This window comes from Oncorhynchus mykiss, chromosome 28, assembly GCF_057628025.1.
Source record: "Oncorhynchus mykiss isolate SJ-2025 chromosome 28, ASM5762802v1, whole genome shotgun sequence".
Lineage (NCBI taxonomy): Eukaryota > Metazoa > Chordata > Actinopteri > Salmoniformes > Salmonidae > Oncorhynchus > Oncorhynchus mykiss.
The window spans coordinates 40,041,566-40,060,000 of NC_143049.1; the positions used below are offsets into that span (position 1 = coordinate 40,041,566).

At 44.0% G+C, this 18,435-nt stretch overlaps 1 protein-coding gene across 1 annotated transcript in view; it reads right to left on the reverse strand.

Annotated features, from left to right (window-relative positions):
* Positions 1-4,257: 4,257 nt before the first annotated feature.
* LOC118944870 (GTP-binding protein Rheb) overlaps positions 4,258-18,435 on the reverse strand; it is a 21,134-nt gene continuing 6,956 nt past the window's right edge. The window contains exons 3-8 of the mRNA XM_036966895.2: positions 18,430-18,435; positions 17,077-17,159; positions 15,569-15,625; positions 15,130-15,177; positions 14,943-15,024; positions 4,258-8,597 (exon numbers count right to left, since the gene is read on the reverse strand). The exon at positions 18,430-18,435 is cut by the window's right edge and continues 62 nt beyond it. Coding sequence (XP_036822790.1) covers positions 8,505-8,597; positions 14,943-15,024; positions 15,130-15,177; positions 15,569-15,625; positions 17,077-17,159; positions 18,430-18,435 — 369 coding nt within the window. The 3' untranslated portion in view covers positions 4,258-8,504. The remainder of the gene's footprint in view (positions 8,598-14,942; positions 15,025-15,129; positions 15,178-15,568; positions 15,626-17,076; positions 17,160-18,429) is intronic.

Genomic DNA, 18,435 nt, shown 5'->3' on the forward strand with positions numbered 1-18,435 from the left:
CCCCCTGTATATACCCCCGCACATTGACTCTGTACCGGTACTTCCTGTATATAGCCTCCACATTGACTCTGTACCGGTACCCCCTGTATATAGCCTCCACATAGACTCTGTACTGGTACCCCCTGTATATAGCCTCCACATTGACTCTGTACCAGTACCCCCTGTATATAGCCTCCACAATGACTCTTTACCGTAAAACCCTGTATATAGCCTCCACATTGACTCTGTACCGGTACCCCCTGTATATAGCCTCCACATTGACTCTGTACCGTAACATCCTGTATATAGCCTCCACATTGACTCTGTACCGGTACCCCCTGTATATAGTCTCCACATTGACTCTGTACCGTAACACTCTGTATATACTCTCCACATTGACTCTGTACCGTAACACCCTGTATATAGCCTCCACATTGACTCTGTACCGGTACCCCCTGTATATAGCCTCCACATTGACTCTTTACCGTAATACCCTGTATATAGCCTCCACATTGACTCTGTACCGGTACCCCCTGTATATAGCCTCCACATTGACTCTGTACCGGTACCCCCTGTATATAGTCTCCACATTGACTCTGTACCGTAATACCCTGTATATAGCCTCCACATTGATTCTGTACCGTAATACCCTGTATATAGCCTCCACATTGACTCTGTACTGTAACATCCTGTATATAGCCTCCACATTGACTCTGTACCGGTACCCCCTGTATATAGCCTCCACAATGACTCTTTACTGTAAAACCCTGTATATAGCCTCCACATTGACTCTGTACCGGTACCCCCCTGTATATAGCCTCCACATTGACTCTGTACCGGTACCCCCTGTATATAGTCTCCACAATGACTCTGTACCGGTACCCCCTGTATATAGCCTCCACATTGACTCTGTACTGGTACCCCCTGTATATAGCCTCTACATTGACTCTGTACCGTAACACTCTGTATATATTCTCCACACAAGGTTACAAATCTGACATCGTTCTGCCCCTGAACAAGGCAGTTAACCCACTGTTCCTTGGCCGTCATTGAAAATAATAATTTGTTCTTAATTGACTTGACTAGTTAAATAAAAAATATCAGTGTCTTCAGAAGATTCAAATGTCGATTTTGGAGCTCTATTCAAATCCATATTCTTAGGAATCCAAAAAAACGGACTGTAAATTTAAAGAAATTAAATGAGTTCCACTTTTTTTAAAAACTTTTATTTAACTAGACAAGTCAGTTCAGATCAAATTCTTTGTTACAATGACAGATGCCAGCCAAACCCGGACCACGCTGGGCCTACTTTACTACAGGCACCACAATAAGCTTTATATGACTTTATACCTCGTGGCTTTACCTCAGATTAAATAGTTCATCCAAGTTAATCGCAATGTTTAAAGATCACTGACTGTTCTCTCTTCTCCGGTTGACACATCGTCAGCGAGATGAAGACAGTGATATGGGCTGTGGCTCTAGCCCTGGTGTTGGCTAGTGGTGGGTCCGTCTGTCTGTCACTAATTAACACCGTCTTTTAACCCCTCCTGTCCTGTGGTGTTGGTGAGGCTCTGGAACTGTCTCGTATGCTGCATTCATGCCATGTCAGAACTCGTTTTCCACTTGGAAAGTATCAGAATAGAAAACTCTATGCAAATAACTTCATTTGAACTCAAGAGTTTCAGAGTTTCCTCTTCCTGCTTTTTACCTTCTGATTCCAGGAATCAACAGCGATTTCTGAAAAAAAAAACCTGGGAAATGGGCAATCCTAACCTTTTACCAATGACTCCCTGACCAATATGGCCGACCCATGGCCAATGTACATTCTAGTGTTCCTATAACATTGCTATAGTTCTATGGTTCTCCTAACCCAGTGATATGGTGCGGTTGTCCCCTAGGTGAAGCACTGGTCTGTCTGCGCTGTGTGCCAGCTAAGGCAGGAGGAGACTGCAAGGTGACAGTAGAAACATGTCCACCAGAGAAGGACGGTTGTGCGGCCGCCAACTTCTTCAGAGCACCATGTAAGTTCTGAGACTGACCGTGTTCGAAACCGAGGTCATCTGTGTGTCACTAGATGTTAGCCTGCTGAGCTAAAGCCTAAATATTGAAAGCGGACTTGACTAAAGAGTAATGTTGTGCCTATGCTACATTACTTGAAAAGCAGCATTGGATGTCACACACAGTTCTGTGCCCGTATTCACCAACGGCGTAGAGGTGCAGTTTTATATCATGATACATTATACGGACTGATCCTAGATCAGCACTCCTACTCTGAGATGCTTTATGAATACAGGCCGAGAGCTGTGGATAATGAAGACCTGGTCCTAGATCAGCACTGAGCTGTGGATAATGAAGACCTGATCCTAGATCAGCACTGAGCTGTGGATAATGAAGACCTGGTCCTAGATCAGCACTGAGCTGTGGATAATGAAGACCTGATCCTAGATCAGCACAGAGCTGTGGATAATGAAGTCCTGGTCCTAGATCAGCACTGAGCTGTGGATAATGAAGACCTGATCCTAGATCAGCACTGAGCTGTGGATAATGAAGACCTGATCCTAGATCAGCCCAGAGCTGTGGATAATGAAGACCTCATCCTAGATCAGAACTACTACTCTGAAATGCCCTGGTCAGAAAAATCAAGAATAAAAGGTTTATAATACAGGTTAAAGTCAACAGTTAACAGCTGTCACACAGTAACATAGTAATTTATTTTCTCCCTCAGTTGGCCATTTCCAGAGATGCATGGACATGTCGGGCTGTGAGCAGTTCCAAACCAACGCTGACATCAACATGAAGTGTTGTGACACTGACAAGTGCAACACATTCTAGTCTTTCTGCTGTGTGTCAGCATTGGCCAGCTACTCTGAGACTGTCTGCTGTAACAGACAGTCTTTCTGTTGTGTGTCAGCATTGGCCAGCTACTCTGAGACTGTCTGCTGTAACATACAGTCTTTCTGCTGTGTGTCAGCATTGGCCAGCTACTCTGAGACTGTCTGCTGTAACAGACCGTCTTTCTGCTGTGTGTCAGCATTGGCCAGCTACTCTGAGACTGTCTGCTGTAACAGACAGTCTTTCTGCTGTGTGTCAGCATTGGCCAGCTACTCTGAGACTGTCTGCTGTAACAGACAGTCTTTCTGCTGTGTGTCAGCATTGGCCAGCTACTCTGAGACTGCCTGCTGTAACAGACAGTCTTTCTGCTGTGTGTCAGCATTGGCCAGCTACTCTGAGACTGTCTGCTGTAACAGACAGTCTTTCTGCTGTGTGTCAGCATTGGCCAGCTACTCTGAGACTGTCTGCTGTAACAGACAGTCTTTCTGCTGTGTGTCAGCATTGGCCAGCTACTCTGAGACTGTCTGCTGTAACAGACAGTCTTTCTGCTGTGTGTCAGCATTGGCCAGCTACTCTGAGACTGTCTGCTGTAACATACAGTCTTTCTGCTGTGTGTCAGCATTGGCCAGCTACTCTGAGACTGTCTGCTGTAACAGACAGTCTTTCTGCTGTGTGTCAGCATTGGCCAGCTACTCTGAGACTGTCTGCTGTAACAGACAGTCTTTCTGCTGTGTGTCAGCATTGGCCAGCTACTCTGAGACTGTCTGCTGTAACAGACAGTCTTTCTGCTGTGTGTCAGCATTGGCCAGCTACTCTGAGACTGTCTGCTGTAACAGACAGTCTTTCTGCTGTGTGTCAGCATTGGCCAGCTACTCTGAGACTGTCTGCTGTAACAGACCGTCTTTCTGCTGTGTGTCAGCATTGGCCAGCTACTCTGAGACTGTCTGCTGTAACAGACAGTCTTTCTGCTGTGTGTCAGCATTGGCCAGCTACTCTGAGACTGTCTGCTGTAACAGACAGTCTTTCTGCTGTGTGTCAGCATTGGCCAGCTACACTGAGACTGTCTGCTGTAACAGACAGTCTTTCTGCTGTGTGTCAGCATTGGCCAGCTACTCTGAGACTGTCTGCTGTAACAGACAGTCTTTCTGCTGTGTGTCAGCATTGGTTGAATCAACGTGGTTTCCACGTAATTTCAATGAAATAACGTTGAACCAACGTGGAGTAAACATTGAATTAATGTGTGTGCCCAGTGGGATCCTACAATCACATCAACATTCTAATTTATCAACAATTATTTGACTTAAAATAAACCAAACTTTGAAAACGCTTTTGTTGCTTTGAGCTTAAATGTTTTGGGTAGGCTAAATCTATTTTGTAAAATGATTGAATCTGAATCAAAGATTACGAATCATCATTATTGGAATGATACAACGTACACTGCTGAAATACATCGTAACTGTACACTTTAATGACTACAATGGAAAAAAAAAACATTTGTACAACATTTTTAAACATTAGAAAATGGGATGTAGATTTTTTGGGGGTGCTGGGGGGGGGGGGGGTTGCTGAAGTCTAAAAATAAAGAGCTGTGTATTGGAGACAGGAACATCTCTAAGGAATCAGAAGACGTGTCTCAAGAGCCAATCCTAACTTCCACTTCAGTTGAATTTCCACTTAGTCATGCGTTGATGTCAATGGGAGACTGAGGCCTAGATTCAATCAGATCAGGCGTTAAAACGGCGACAGACGACACCAGCGTAGCTGATGTTTCGGAGATGTCGGAGGTGGAACTGAGTTGGAACCGTGAAAATCGGTGAGCAGCTGCTCTTGCGATCATTGTCACAAAGCCAGAAAGAGTTCAGAAGGAGAAAGTGTTGGCTATAATAGAAATAATGATGATTAAATCAAAAATAGTTAAAAACAGAATAATGAGGATTTCTATCCTCCTATTGGATGTTTAGATTACATCTCACATTCCAGTGTTCCTAATGGAGGTGTAGATTACATCTCACATCCCAGTGTTCCTATTGGAGGTGTAGATTACATCTCACATTCCAGTGTTCCTATTGGAGGTGTAGATTACATCTCACATTCCAGTGTTCCTAATGGAGGTGTAGATTACATCTCACATTCCAGTGTTCCTATTGGAGGTGTAGATTACACCTCACATTCCAGTGTTCCTATTGGATGTTTAGATTACATCTCACATTCCAGTGTTCCTAATGGAGGTGTAGATTACATCTCACATTCCAGTGTTCCTAACGGAGGTGTAGATTACATCTCACATTCCAGTGTTCCTATTGGATGTTTAGATTACATCTCACATTCCAGTGTTCCTAATGGAGGTGTAGATTACATCTCACATTCCAGTGTTCCTAATGGAGGTGTAGATTACATCTCACATTCCAGTGTTCCTAATGGAGGTGTAGATTACATCTCACATTCCAGTGTTCCTGATGGAGGTGTAGATTACATCTCACATTCCAGTGTTTCTAATGAAGGTGTAGATTACATCTCACATTCCAGTGTTCCTATTGGAGGTGTAGATTACATCTCACATTCCAGTGTTCCTAATGGAGGTGTAGATTACATCTCACATTCCAGTGTTCCTAATGGAGGTGTAGATTACATCACACATTCCAGTGTTCCTATTGGATGTTTAGATTACATCTCACATTCCAGTGTTCCTATTGGATGTTTAGATTACATCTCACATTCCAGTGTTCCTAATGGAGGTGTAGATTACATCTCACATTCCAGTGTTCCTAATGGAGGTGTAGATTACATCTCACATTCCAGTGTTCCTAATGGAGGTGTAGATTACATCTCACATTCCAGTGTTCCTAATGGAGGTGTAGATTACATCTCACATTCCAGTGTTCCTATTGGAGGTGTAGATTACATCTCACATTCCAGTGTTCCTAATGGAGGTGTAGATTACATATCACATTCCAGTGTTCCTAATGGAGGTGTAGATTACATCTCACATTCCAGTGTTCCTAATGGAGGTGTAGATTACATCTCACATTCCAGTGTTCCTAATGAAGGTGTAGATTACATCTCACATTCCAGTGTTCCTAATGGAGGTGTAGATTCCATCTCACATTCCAGTGTTCCTATTGGAGGTGTAGATTACATCTCACATTCCAGTGTTCCTAATGGAGGTGTAGATTACATCTCACATTCCAGTGTTCCTATTGGTCAACAAGGCTGCGTTGGAATTTCTCTTAATGTGACTACATTCAGCCAAAAGCAAGCTAGGTAATGCTACATATCGACCAGTGGAGGCTGGTGGGAGGAGCTATAGGAGGACAGGCTTATTGTTATGGCTGGAGTGGAATGGAATCAATGGAATGGAGTCAAACACGTGGTTTCCATATGTTTGATACCGTTCCATTGATTCCACTCCAGCCATTTCAATGAGCCTGTCCTCCTATAGGCTCCTCCCACCAGCCTCCACTGGTATCAACAGCCATTGTCAGCCAACCCATTAAGGGTTGGAAGCTATGGTGAGCTTCGATTGGTCACTTACGTCACAATATCGTGGAGGATTTGAATAAAGTTCAGCTTTCCCCAACTTTAGTCCCGCCCTTTCCCATGCTCGGTCCCTCGCCGCTTCTCTTGCTTTCCTTCCATTGAAAGTGAACGGCTTCTGATGTTTCACCGTGCGATTCCACTTCCTAGTATAAACAGGCCATTAACTGAAGATGATGTGGGTGATGAAACTGAAACCATTGATTTCCAATTGGAAGAGAATCAAAGTGGGCGGGGGGACCGTTGAGTGGTGCGAGCATGGGAGAGGGCCGGACCAATGAACTTTATGCAAATACTCTGCAACATCGCTGGACGCTTGACCAATCGAAGGTCACTATAGCTTCCAGACTCTACTGGAGTCTAGCTTGGTGAGGAGGAGTCCTAGTTAAAACGTACAGCTAGGTGTAATGACGAAAGGCGCTTGTGAATTTGACAGCTCTAACGCAGTTTCACCAACAACGTCAAAACGTCAGGTATTCGGACGTCGGCTGAAGCGGATCAGATTGAACCGGGCTCTAAGTGAAAGTTTGACTTGAGGAAGTTGGGATTGAACAATTGAACAATTTCCTGTAAGAATCAGTGGTGTGGCAATGACAATAACAATGGAAGAAAGCTGTGTAAGGAGAAAGTAATCACTGAGGAAATAAAAAATAAAATAAAAACATATTTCAATACAAGAAAATGTTTGTCTTCATGTCATGTCTCATATGAGGAGGTTCAATGTCAAATCAAATCACATTAAATTATCTATGAACTCACATAGTCACCTTCCACCATGAGACCAGAATGGAACCTGTGCAGGAGCCCTCCTGTAGGTTTTAATGCCAACCCTCCTGTAGGTTTTAATGCCAACCATCCTGTAGGTTTTAATGCCAACCCTCCTGTAGGTTTTAATGCCAACCCTCCTGTAGGTTTTAATGCCAACCGTCCTTAATGCTAACCCTCCTGTAGGTTTTAATGCCAACCCTCCTTAATGCTAACCCCCCTGTAGGTTTTAATGCTAACCCTCCTGTAGGTTTTAATGCCAACCCTCCTGTAGGTTTTAATGCCAACCCTCCTGTAGGTTTTAATGCCAACCGTCCTTAATGCTAACCCTCCTGTAGGTTTTAATGCTAACCCTCCTGTAGGTTTTAATGCCAACCCTCCTTAATGCTAACCCCCCTGTAGGTTTTAATGCTAACCATCCTGTAGGTTTTAATGCCAACCATCCTGTAGGTTTTGACTCTAACCCCAGTTGTAACTAATCTGATTCATCTCATCAACCAGCTAATTATTGGAATCAGAACCGCTAGATTATGGTTAAGTAGGGTATCGCTCCAGGAACAGGGTTGGAGTTAAAACCTACAGAGGGTAACTCTCCAGGAACAGGGTTGGAGTTAAAACCTACAGGAGGGTAACTCTCCAGGAACAGGGTTAGAGTTAAAACCTAACGGAGGGTATCGCTCCAGGAACAGGGTTGGAGTTAAAACCTAACGGAGGGTATCGCTCCAGGAACAGGGTTGGAATTAAAACCTAACGGAGGGTATCGTTCCAGGAACAGGGTTGGAGTTAAAACCTAACGGAGGGTATCGCTCCAGGAACAGGGTTGGTGTTAAAACCTAACGGAGGGTAACTCTCCAGGAACAGGGTTGGAGTTAAAACCTACCGGAGGGTATCGCTCCAGGAACAGGGTTGGAGTTAAAACCTACAGGAGGGTAGCTCTCCAGGAACAGGGTTGGAGTTAAAACCTACCGGAGGGTATCGCTCCAGGAACAGGGTTGGAGTTAAAACCTACAGGAGGGTAGCTCTCCAGGAACAGGGTTGAAGTTAAAACCTACAGAAGGGTATCGCTCCAAGAACAGGGTTGGAGAGACTGTTCTTGGAGCTAGTGGTAATTTCTTGTCAGGGCCTCAGTTTTGCATCAGGGCTGAGGTCAAAACAGTTGAGAGGTGGATTGTGGGAAATGTACAGTATGACAGAAAACAGTCACTCAACCTTTCATAACAAATGGGAAAACAATACAGACATACAGAAACAAAAATATAGGTAAATAAACAGTTGATGACAACTGATGACAGTTGATGACAGTTGAGAAGTAGTAGTTGGAACTGGCAGGAAGCCTTCAAGTAACGGGATATCCCAGTGCAGTGTCCTATTCTGTGTTTGATTGTTTGGCAGCTCTACATGAGGGAGCAGGAAGTCTTCCCTGGTTGGACGCCGCCTTTCAGCTTCTCCGCCTCCAGGATCATGGTCTTGAACACCTCCACTGCCGTCTGAGACGGGGAATAGAATAGAGTCAGAGTAGAATCCACTAGAACCCAGAATAGAATGGAATAGAGTCAGAGTAGAATCCACTAGAACCCAGAATATAATGGAATAGAGTCAGAGTAGAATCCACTAGAACTCAGAATAGAATGGAATAGAGTCAGAGTAGAATCCACTAGAACCCAGAATAAAATGGAATAGAAGACTAGTTTTGTAATCTTTTAAAACACAACTGCCATCTGAGACAGGAGAAATACAATAAAGTTAGAGTAGCCCAGCAGAATATTTTAGACCAGATGACTTTGTTATCTATCGAAACACCACGGTCTGAGACAGGAAACATATAATAGAATAGAATAAAACTGTACAGCTATTTTAATACTTTAATATATATTATAAACTGAGTGGGTTGAGCCCTGAATTCTGATGAACTGAAAACCACGGTGTATCAGACCGTATAACCACGGGTATGACAAAAGGTTTAGTTTTCCTGCTCTAATTACGTTGGTAACCAGTTTATAATGGCAATAAGGCACCTCTGGGGTTTGAGATATATGGCCAATATACCACGGCTAACGACTGTATCCAGGCACTCCGCGTCGCATCATGCATAAGAACAGCCCTTAGCCGTGGTATATTAGCCATATATACCTAAATGGACTGATGATTTTGGGGACTGTCACGACTCTCTTGATCAGGTCAGATTACAAGAGACCCCAACCCTACAGATTATCCCTCAACCACAAGAGGAGAGAGCTGTGGGTCTGAAGACGTGGGGGTTTTATGGCCCCTCACACCCCTGGTAAGTCTTAGGCCACAGACAAATTCCTTTTGTCCTGTTACTATGGAGACCCAGCCTCAGAACATTAAACATGAAATAAAGGGACTTTGGAACAATGGTTTCCGTCAGCCACAATGGTGGTCATGACGATAGGTGGAATATGAAAATGTATGTCATTTTTGTTTTGTTATTAAAAAGGTTAATAGATGACGTTATTACGAAAACATTGTAACATCAAGGGTTTTCCTAGTATATGTTTGATGTTTACACATTGTACGTTGTGTGGAAAATGTCCAAATCAAAGAGAATGTTTTGGGGAAGATGACATTTTTATTTGTATTTATTTTATTTCACCTTTATTTAACCAGGTAGGCTAGTTGAGAACACCTTTATTTAACCAGGTAGGCTAGTTGAGAACACCTTTATTTAACCAGGTAGGCCAGTTGAGAACACCTTTATTTAACCAGGTAGGCCAGTTGAGAACACCTTTATTTAACCAGGTAGGCCAGTTGAGAACACCTTTATTTAACCAGGTAGGCCAGTTGAGAACACCTTTATTTAACCAGGTAGGCCAGTTGAGAACACCTTTATTTAACCAGGTAGGCCAGTTGAGAACACCTTTATTTAACCAGGTAGGCCAGTTGAGAACACCTTTATTTAACCAGGTAGGCCAGTTGAGAACACCTTTATTTAACCAGGTAGGCTAGTTGAGAACACCTTTATTTAACCAGGTAGGCCAGTTGACAACACCTTTATTTAACCAGGTAGGCTAGTTGAGAACACCTTTATTTAACCAGGTAGGCCAGTTGAGAACACCTTTATTTAACCAGGTAGGCCAGTTGAGAACACCTTTATTTAACCAGGTAGGCCAGTTGAGAACACCTTTATTTAACCAGGTAGGCCAGTTGAGAACACCTTTATTTAACCAGGTAGGCCAGTTGAGAACACCTTTATTTAACCAGGTAGGCCAGTTGAGAACACCTTTATTTAACCAGGTAGGCTAGTTGAGAACACCTTTATTTAACCAGGTAGGCCAGTTGAGAACACCTTTATTTAACCAGGGAGGCTAGTTGAGAACAAACTCTCATTTGCAACTGCGACCTGGCCAAGATAAAGCATAGCAGTGTGAACAGACAACACAGAGTTACACATGGAGTAAACAATAAACAAGTCAATAATACAGTAGAAAAAAAAGGGGAGTCTATATACATTGTGTGCAAAAGGCATGAGAAGGTAGGCGAATAATTACAATTTTGCAGATTAACACTGGAGTGATAAATGATCAGATGGTCATGTACAGGTAGAGATATTGGTGTGCAAAAGAGCAGAAAAGTAAATAAATAAAAACAGTATGGGGATGAGGTAGGTAAAATTGGGTGGGCTATTTACCGATAGACAATGTACAGCTGCAGGAATCGGTTAGCTGCTCAGATAGCAGATGTTTGAAGTTGGTGAGGGAGATAAAAGTCTCCAACTTCAGCGATTTTTGCAATTCGTTCCAGTCACAGGCAGCAGAGTACTGGAACGAAAGGCGGCCAAATGAGGTGTTGGCTTTAGGGATGATCAGTGAGATACACCTGCTGGAGCACGTACTTATAGATGTCCACATATTCTAGGTCGGAACCATCCAGGGTGGTGATGCTAGTCGGGCGTGCGGGTGCAGGCAGCAAACGGTTGAAAAGCATGCATTTGGTTTAAGTTTAAATGTTAAGTTAGTTGTCTAAAATGGGATTTGAGAAAAACCTAACCCTTGCATCATTAACTTGGTACGTCCAGAGAATTGCCCTAAAGGCGTTTACGCCCACTTCTGACCCAAGGGTATAAAACCTGTGAGTATAGAATTTACAACCAAGACTACGTGATCCCAGCTGCAGCAGGGTCTGAAAAGTCAAACAACCCAGAACGCAACGCAAGTTTGAGGACAAAGAAATCCTTTTCTATCCAAGCTACGGATGAGTAGCTGTGTCTAAGCGGGTGAATTCAAGTCGAACCAACTAGCCTCCATCTCCCATTGAATCGTGGTATCTAAAGGGGTTTCATTCCTATGCTGTGAGCTCTGAGCTACAGAGTTGTCTGTCCTCAGAAGACCCCTTCCAGAGAAAGGGGTGAGGTAACAGACTCCTAAGCCACAAAGGATACGGACACCGTGAGGACGAACAAGGAGGTGCAGGAGAAGTGCGTCATCGAACAGCGGAACGGTCCACGCAGAGAATCCCCGGAGATCGACTCCCACGTAATTACATCATTATATATTCTGACCCACGAGGGCGGCGGTTTGAGGCAAGGCTAGGGTTAGAATAGCATAGCTGACAAATTCACCCAAATCATTTTAGCTTTTTAGTAAATAAATATTCAATTAAGATTGGTGTGGTACTAATTCATTAGTGGGACCCGGGTCCGTGCAGACTCAAGGGCTATATACGACATTCAGATTATGAGACTAATAGAGGCAACTTGTGTTGGGGAATAATCAGAATTGGTTGGTAACATACAGTGCCTTGCGAAAGTATTCGGCCCCCTTGAACTTTGCGACCTTTTGCCACATTTCAGGCTTCAAACATAAAGATATAAAACTGTATTTTTTTGTGAAGAATCAACAACAAGTGGGACACAATCATGAAGTGGAACGACATTTATTGGATATTTTTCAACAAATCAAAAACTGAAAAATTGGGTGTGCAAAATTATTCAGCCCCTTTACTTTCAGTGCAGCAAACTCTCTCCAGAAGTTCAGTGATGATCTCTGAATGATCCAATGTTGACCTAAATGGCTAATGATGATAAATACAATCCACCTGTGTGTAATCAAGTCTCCGTATAAATGCACCTGCACTGTGATAGTCTCAGAGGTCCGTTAAAAGCGCAGAGAGCATCATGAAGAACAAGGAACACACCAGGCAGGTCCGAGATACTGTTGTGAAGAAGTTTAAAGCCGGATTTGGATCCAAAAAGATTTCCCAAGCTTTAAACATCCCAAGGAGCACTGTGCAAGCGATAATATTGAAATGGAAGGAGTATCAGACCACTGCAAATCTACCAAGACCTGGCCGTCCCTCTAAACTTTCAGCTCATACAAGGAGAAGACTGATCAGAGATGCAGCCAAGAGGCCCATGATCACTCTGGATGAACTGCAGAGATCTACAGCTGAGGTGGGAGACTCTGTCCATAGGACAACAATCAGTCGTATATTGCACAAATCTGGCCTTTATGGAAGAGTGGCAAGAAGAAAGCCATTTCTTAAAGATATCCATAAAAAGTGTTGTTTAAAGTTTGCCACAAGCCACCTGGGAGACACACCAAACATGTGGAAGAAGGTGCTCTGGTCAGATGAAACCAAAATGGAACTTTTTGGCAACAATGCAAAACGTTATGTTTGGCGTAAAAGCAACACAGCTCATCACCGTGAACACACCATCCCCACTGTCAAACATGGTGGTGGCAGCATCATGGTTTGGGCCTGCTTTTCTTCAGCAGGGACAGGGAAGATGGTTAAAATTGATGGGAAGATGGATGGAGCCAAATACAGGACCATTCTGGAAGAAAACCTGATGGAGTCTGCAAAAGACCTGAGACTGGGACAGAGATTTGTCTTCCAACAAGACAATGATCCAAAACATAAAGCAAAATCTACAATGGAATGGTTCAAAAATAAACATATCCAGGTGTTAGAATGGCCAAGTCAAAGTCCAGACCTGAATCCAATCGAGAATCTGTGGAAAGAACTGAAAACTGCTGTTCACAAATGCTCTCCATCCAACCTCACTGAGCTCGAGCTGTTTTGCAAGGAGGAATGGGAAAAAATGTCAGTCTCTCGATGTGAAAAACTGATAGAGACATACCCCAAGCGACTTACAGCTGTAATCGCAGCAAAAGGTGGCGCTACAAAGTATTAACTTAAGGGGGCTGAATAATTTTGCACGCCCAATTTTTCAGTTTTTGATTTGTTAAAAAAGTTTGAAATATCCAATAAATGCCGTTCCACTTCATGATTGTGTCCCACTTGTTGTTGATTCTTCACAAAAAAATACAGTTTTATATCTTTATGTTTGAAGCCTGAAATGTGGCAAAAGGTCGCAAAGTTCAAGGGGGCCGAATACTTTCGCAAGGCACTGTAGGTAAGATGTTTTATATTCATCATATGTTTGTAAGTTACTTCTCATCAGAATGTTATTTTTGTATAATACTGTGGCGGGGTTGCAGTATCTGTTCTATGTCAAGACTAAGTTGCTTGGGCCGGAGAGAGGGGAGAGGTGAAGCGTGTATCTCTTGGCTCCACAATGTCTGTGTGCCAGTCAGTGTGTCTCTGTGATCTTGTCAAGATAGGATGGATTTGATATATGCCTGTTGATATGGAGGATTTGTTTATGGTTCTGAGTTTGAGAAAATAACATAGTTTAGGAGACAAAGCTGAACGATTTATTATGTCTATGCTGTCTGACTATGTGTGTTTTTTGCTATTAAAGGATCTAGTTGCAAAGTGTAAGGGACTCTCAGAGAATTTATTGATAGACACTGAATCGATCTGAGAGTCACAGGGTTGTGATAGAGCTCATATAATTAAAGATGGACTTTGTGATAACTAACTCTGACTTGTGTGTGTGGTTTGCTCTCATGATTTACAACGTCACGACAGGACGCAGCGTTAACCAATACAACGTCACGACAGGACGCAGCGTTAACCAATACAACGTCACGACAGGACGTTAACCAATACAACGTCACGACAGGATGCAACGTTAACCAATACAACGTCACGACAGGATGCAACGTTAACCAATACAACGTCACGACAGGACGCAGCGTTAACCAATACAACGTCACGACAGGACACAACGATTACAGAAAAGAGGACAAAATGGATGATTTTCCAGAAAGAACTGCGATAGCATGTGGTAACATGTGGTAGCAGGGGGAAGACGTGCTGTCGAGTGTGAGAGGACTGTGTTAAGTTCTTGGTGATGTGGACACCGAGGAATTCAAAGCTCTCGAACCGCTCCACCTACAACCCTGTCTATGTGAATGGGGGCGTGGCTCAGCTCCACCTACAACCCTGTCTATGTGAATGGGGGCGTGGCTCAGCTCCACCTACAACCCTGTCTATGTGAATGGGGGCGTGGCTCAGCTCCACCTACAACCCTGTCTATGTGAATGGGGGCGTGGCTCAGCTCCACCTACAACCCTGTCTATGTGAATGGGGGTGTGGCTCAGCTCCACCTACAACCCTGTCTATGTGAATGGGGGCGTGGCTCAGCTCCACCTACAACCCTGTCTATGTGAATGGGGGCGTGGCTCAGCTCCACCTACAACCTTGTCAATGTGGATGGGGGCGTGGCTCAGCTCCACCTACAACCCTGTCTATGTGAATGGGGGCGTGGCTCAGCTCCACCTACAACCCTGTCTATGTGGATGGGGGCGTGGCTCAGCTCCACCTACAACCCTGTCTATGTGAATGGGGGCGTGCTCGGCCCTCCGTTTCCTGTAGTCCACAATCAGCTCCTTTGACTTGCGTGAGTGTGTGTGTGTGTGTGCGTGTGATATGATCTGGGGCCAGTAGATCGGGTAGTGTCTCACCTGGTTCTCCTTAGCTGAGGACTCCATGAAGGCAGCATTCCAGGAGTCTGCTAGGGCCTTCCCTTCCTCACAGCTGATCACCCTGGGACACACAAAACATAGCACACCAATCTGACACCACAGTGTGTGTGTGTGTGTGTGTGTGTGTGCGTGCGTGTGTGTGTGTGTGTGTGTGTGTGCGTCATACCGTTCCATGTGCAGGTCATTCTTATTCCCCACCAATATAATAGGTACTCTGTAGAGAAACATATGTTGTATTACATGTATCCCATATTCCAAAAATGACAGACACAGTCAGGTTATAGTAGAGGGTTAATATACTGTCAGGTTATAGTAGCCTAGCGGTTAGAGTGTAGAGGCGGTAGGTAGCCTAGTGGTTAGAGTGTAGAGGCGCTAGGTAGCCTAGTGGTTAGAGCGTTGGGTCAGTAACCGAAAGGTTGCTAGATCGAATCTCCGAGTTGACAAGGAACAAATCTGTAGTTCTGCCCCTGAACAAGGCAGTTAACCCACTGTTACTGGGCCGTCATTGCAAATAAGAATTTGTTCTTAACTGACTTGCCTAGTTAAATAATTGTAAAAAAATATATATATATATACACACACGTCAGGTTACAGTAGATACTCACTGAGCTTTCCCCACCATATCCAGAAGTTTTTCATGAATAACCTGAACTACTTCAAAACTGGAAGAGAAGAAAAACAATATGTCATAGATACTGTTATAGATACTGTCATTAATACTGTCACACATACTGTTATAGATACTGTTATAGATACTGGAAGAGAAGAGAGAAAAACAGCAGATGACATACTGACATACATACTGTACTACATACTGAAAAACATACTGTACAACATAATGTCATACATACTTACATACATACAGTACTACATACTGTACTACATACTGTACTACATACTGTCATACATACTGTACTACAGACTGTCATACATACTTACAAACATACAGTACTACATACTGTACTACATACTGAAATACATACTGTCATACATACTGTACTACAGACTGTCATACATACTGTACTACACACTGCTAGACATACTGCCAGACATACTGCCATACACACTGCCAGACATACTGCCATACACACTGCCAGACATACTGCCATACACACTGCCAAACACACTGCCAGACATACTGCTATACACACTGCCAAACACACTGCCAGACATACTGCTATACACACTGCCAAACACACTGCCAGACATACTGTACGACAGACTGCCAAACACACTGCCAGACATACTGTCAGACATACTGTACGACAGACTGCCAAACACACTGCCAGACATACTGTCAGACATACTGTACGACAGACTGCCAGACATACTATTATACATCCTGCTTATCCAGCCCTACTCTAATACTCCTGAATCAGCCCTACTCTAATACACCTGATTCAGCCCTACTCTAATACACCTGATTCAGCCCTACTCTAATACACCTGATTCAGCCCTACTCTAATACACCTGATTCAGCCCTACTCTAATACACCTGATTCAGCCCTACTCTAATACACCTGAATCAGCCCTACTCTAATACACCTGATTCAGCCCTACTCTAATACACCTGATTCAGCCCTACTCTAATACACCTGATTCAGCCCTACTCTAATACACCTGATTCAGCCCTACTCTAATACACCTGATTCAGCCCTACTCTAATAGTCCTGAATCAGCCCTACTCTAATACACCTGATTCAGCCCTACTCTAATACACCTGATTCAGCCCTACTCTAATAGTCCTGAATCAGCCCTACTCTAATACTCCTGAATCAGCCCTACTCTAATACACCTGATTCAGCCCTACTCTAATACTCCTGAATCAGCCCTACTCTAATACACCTGATTCAGCCCTACTCTAATACACCTGATTCAGCCCTACTCTAATACACCTGATTCAGCCCTACTCTAATACACCTGATTCAGCCCTACTCTAATACACCTGAATCAGACCTACTCTAATACACCTGATTCAGCTGCTCATCCAGACCTTGTTTAGATGAATCAGCTTGGAGTAAAATCCTGCACACCCAATGGTTGAGCACCCTTGTAGCAGACCACACTGCACAATCTACATCTTAAAAAAAATTTAAGTAAATATCTGACTAACCTTTTATTAGATGTGACAGAGTAGACCAGGATGTATCCATTGATATCTATGGAATAGGTCTGAGGAAAGATAGAGTACTCATCCTGGAACAGACAGAGAGAGAGAGAGAGAGAGAGAGAGAGAGAGAGACAGACAGACAGACAGACAGACAGACAGACAGACAGACAGACAGACAGACAGACAGACAGACAGACAGACAGACAGACAGAGAGAGAGAGAGAGACAGAGAGAGAGAGAGAGAGAGAGACAGAGAGACACAGAGAGAGAGAGAGAGAGAGAGAGAGAGAGAGATAAAGAGAGCGAGAGAGACAGACAGAGAGAGAGCGAGAGAGACAGACAGAGAGAGAGCGAGAGAGACAGAGAGAGAGAGAGAGAGACAGAGAGAGAGAGAGAGAGACAGACAGACACAGAGAAACAGACACAGAGAGACAGAGAAACAGACAGAGAGAGAGAGAGAGAGAGAGAGAGAGATAGATAGAGAAAGATAGAAAGAGAGAGAGACAGAGAGAGACAGACACAGAGAGACAGACACAGAGAGACAGAGAAACAGAGACAGAGAGAGAGAGAACGAGAGAGAGAAGGGGAGAGAATAGAGTGAAAGAAAGGGAGAGAAAGAGATGGGGGAAGAGCGTGAGAGGCGTGAGAGAGAGAGGCGGGAGAGACGTGGTAGAGGGAGAGAGAGAGAGAGAGAGAGAGAGAGAGAGGCGGGAGAGAGGTAGTAGAGGGAGGGAGAGAGAGAGAGGCGTGAGTGAGAGAGGCGGGAGAGAGGTGGTAGAGGGAGAGCGAGAGGTGTGAGAGAGGTGGTAGAGGGAGAGAGAGAGAGAGAGAAAGAGAGGCGGGAGAGAGGTGGTAGAGGGAGAGAGAGAGAGAGAGATGGGGGAAGAGAGAGAGAGGCGTGAGTGAGAGAGGCGGGAGAGAGGTGGTAGAGGGAGAGCGAGAGGTAGGAGAGAGGTGGTAGAGGGAGAGAGAGAGAGAGGTGGTAGAGGGAGAGAGAGAGAGAGAGAGGCGGGAGAGAGGTGGTAGAGGGAGAGAGAGAGACTGGGTGAAATAAGTGCTTAGGCTGCATGCTGTAACATAGTGGCTCAGTTACCATAAATGTCCAAACTAGTATACTGCTTAGCCTCCAAGCCTCAGAGTAAAGAAATGTACTGAGCAGAAGTATGAGCCATTCTACTGTGGATATGGAACGTAGCCTGTGTTCTAAAATTCTAATATCATAATGAGTAGAGACAGGAGTTTTTTCTGACAGGAAATACTCAGGTCCCTAACCATGAGTTAAAGGACACGTTATATTCAAGGTGTGTAAGATGTTTCAGGGTTGATAGATATATCCCTGTGGTGCATGACCACTACCTGTCC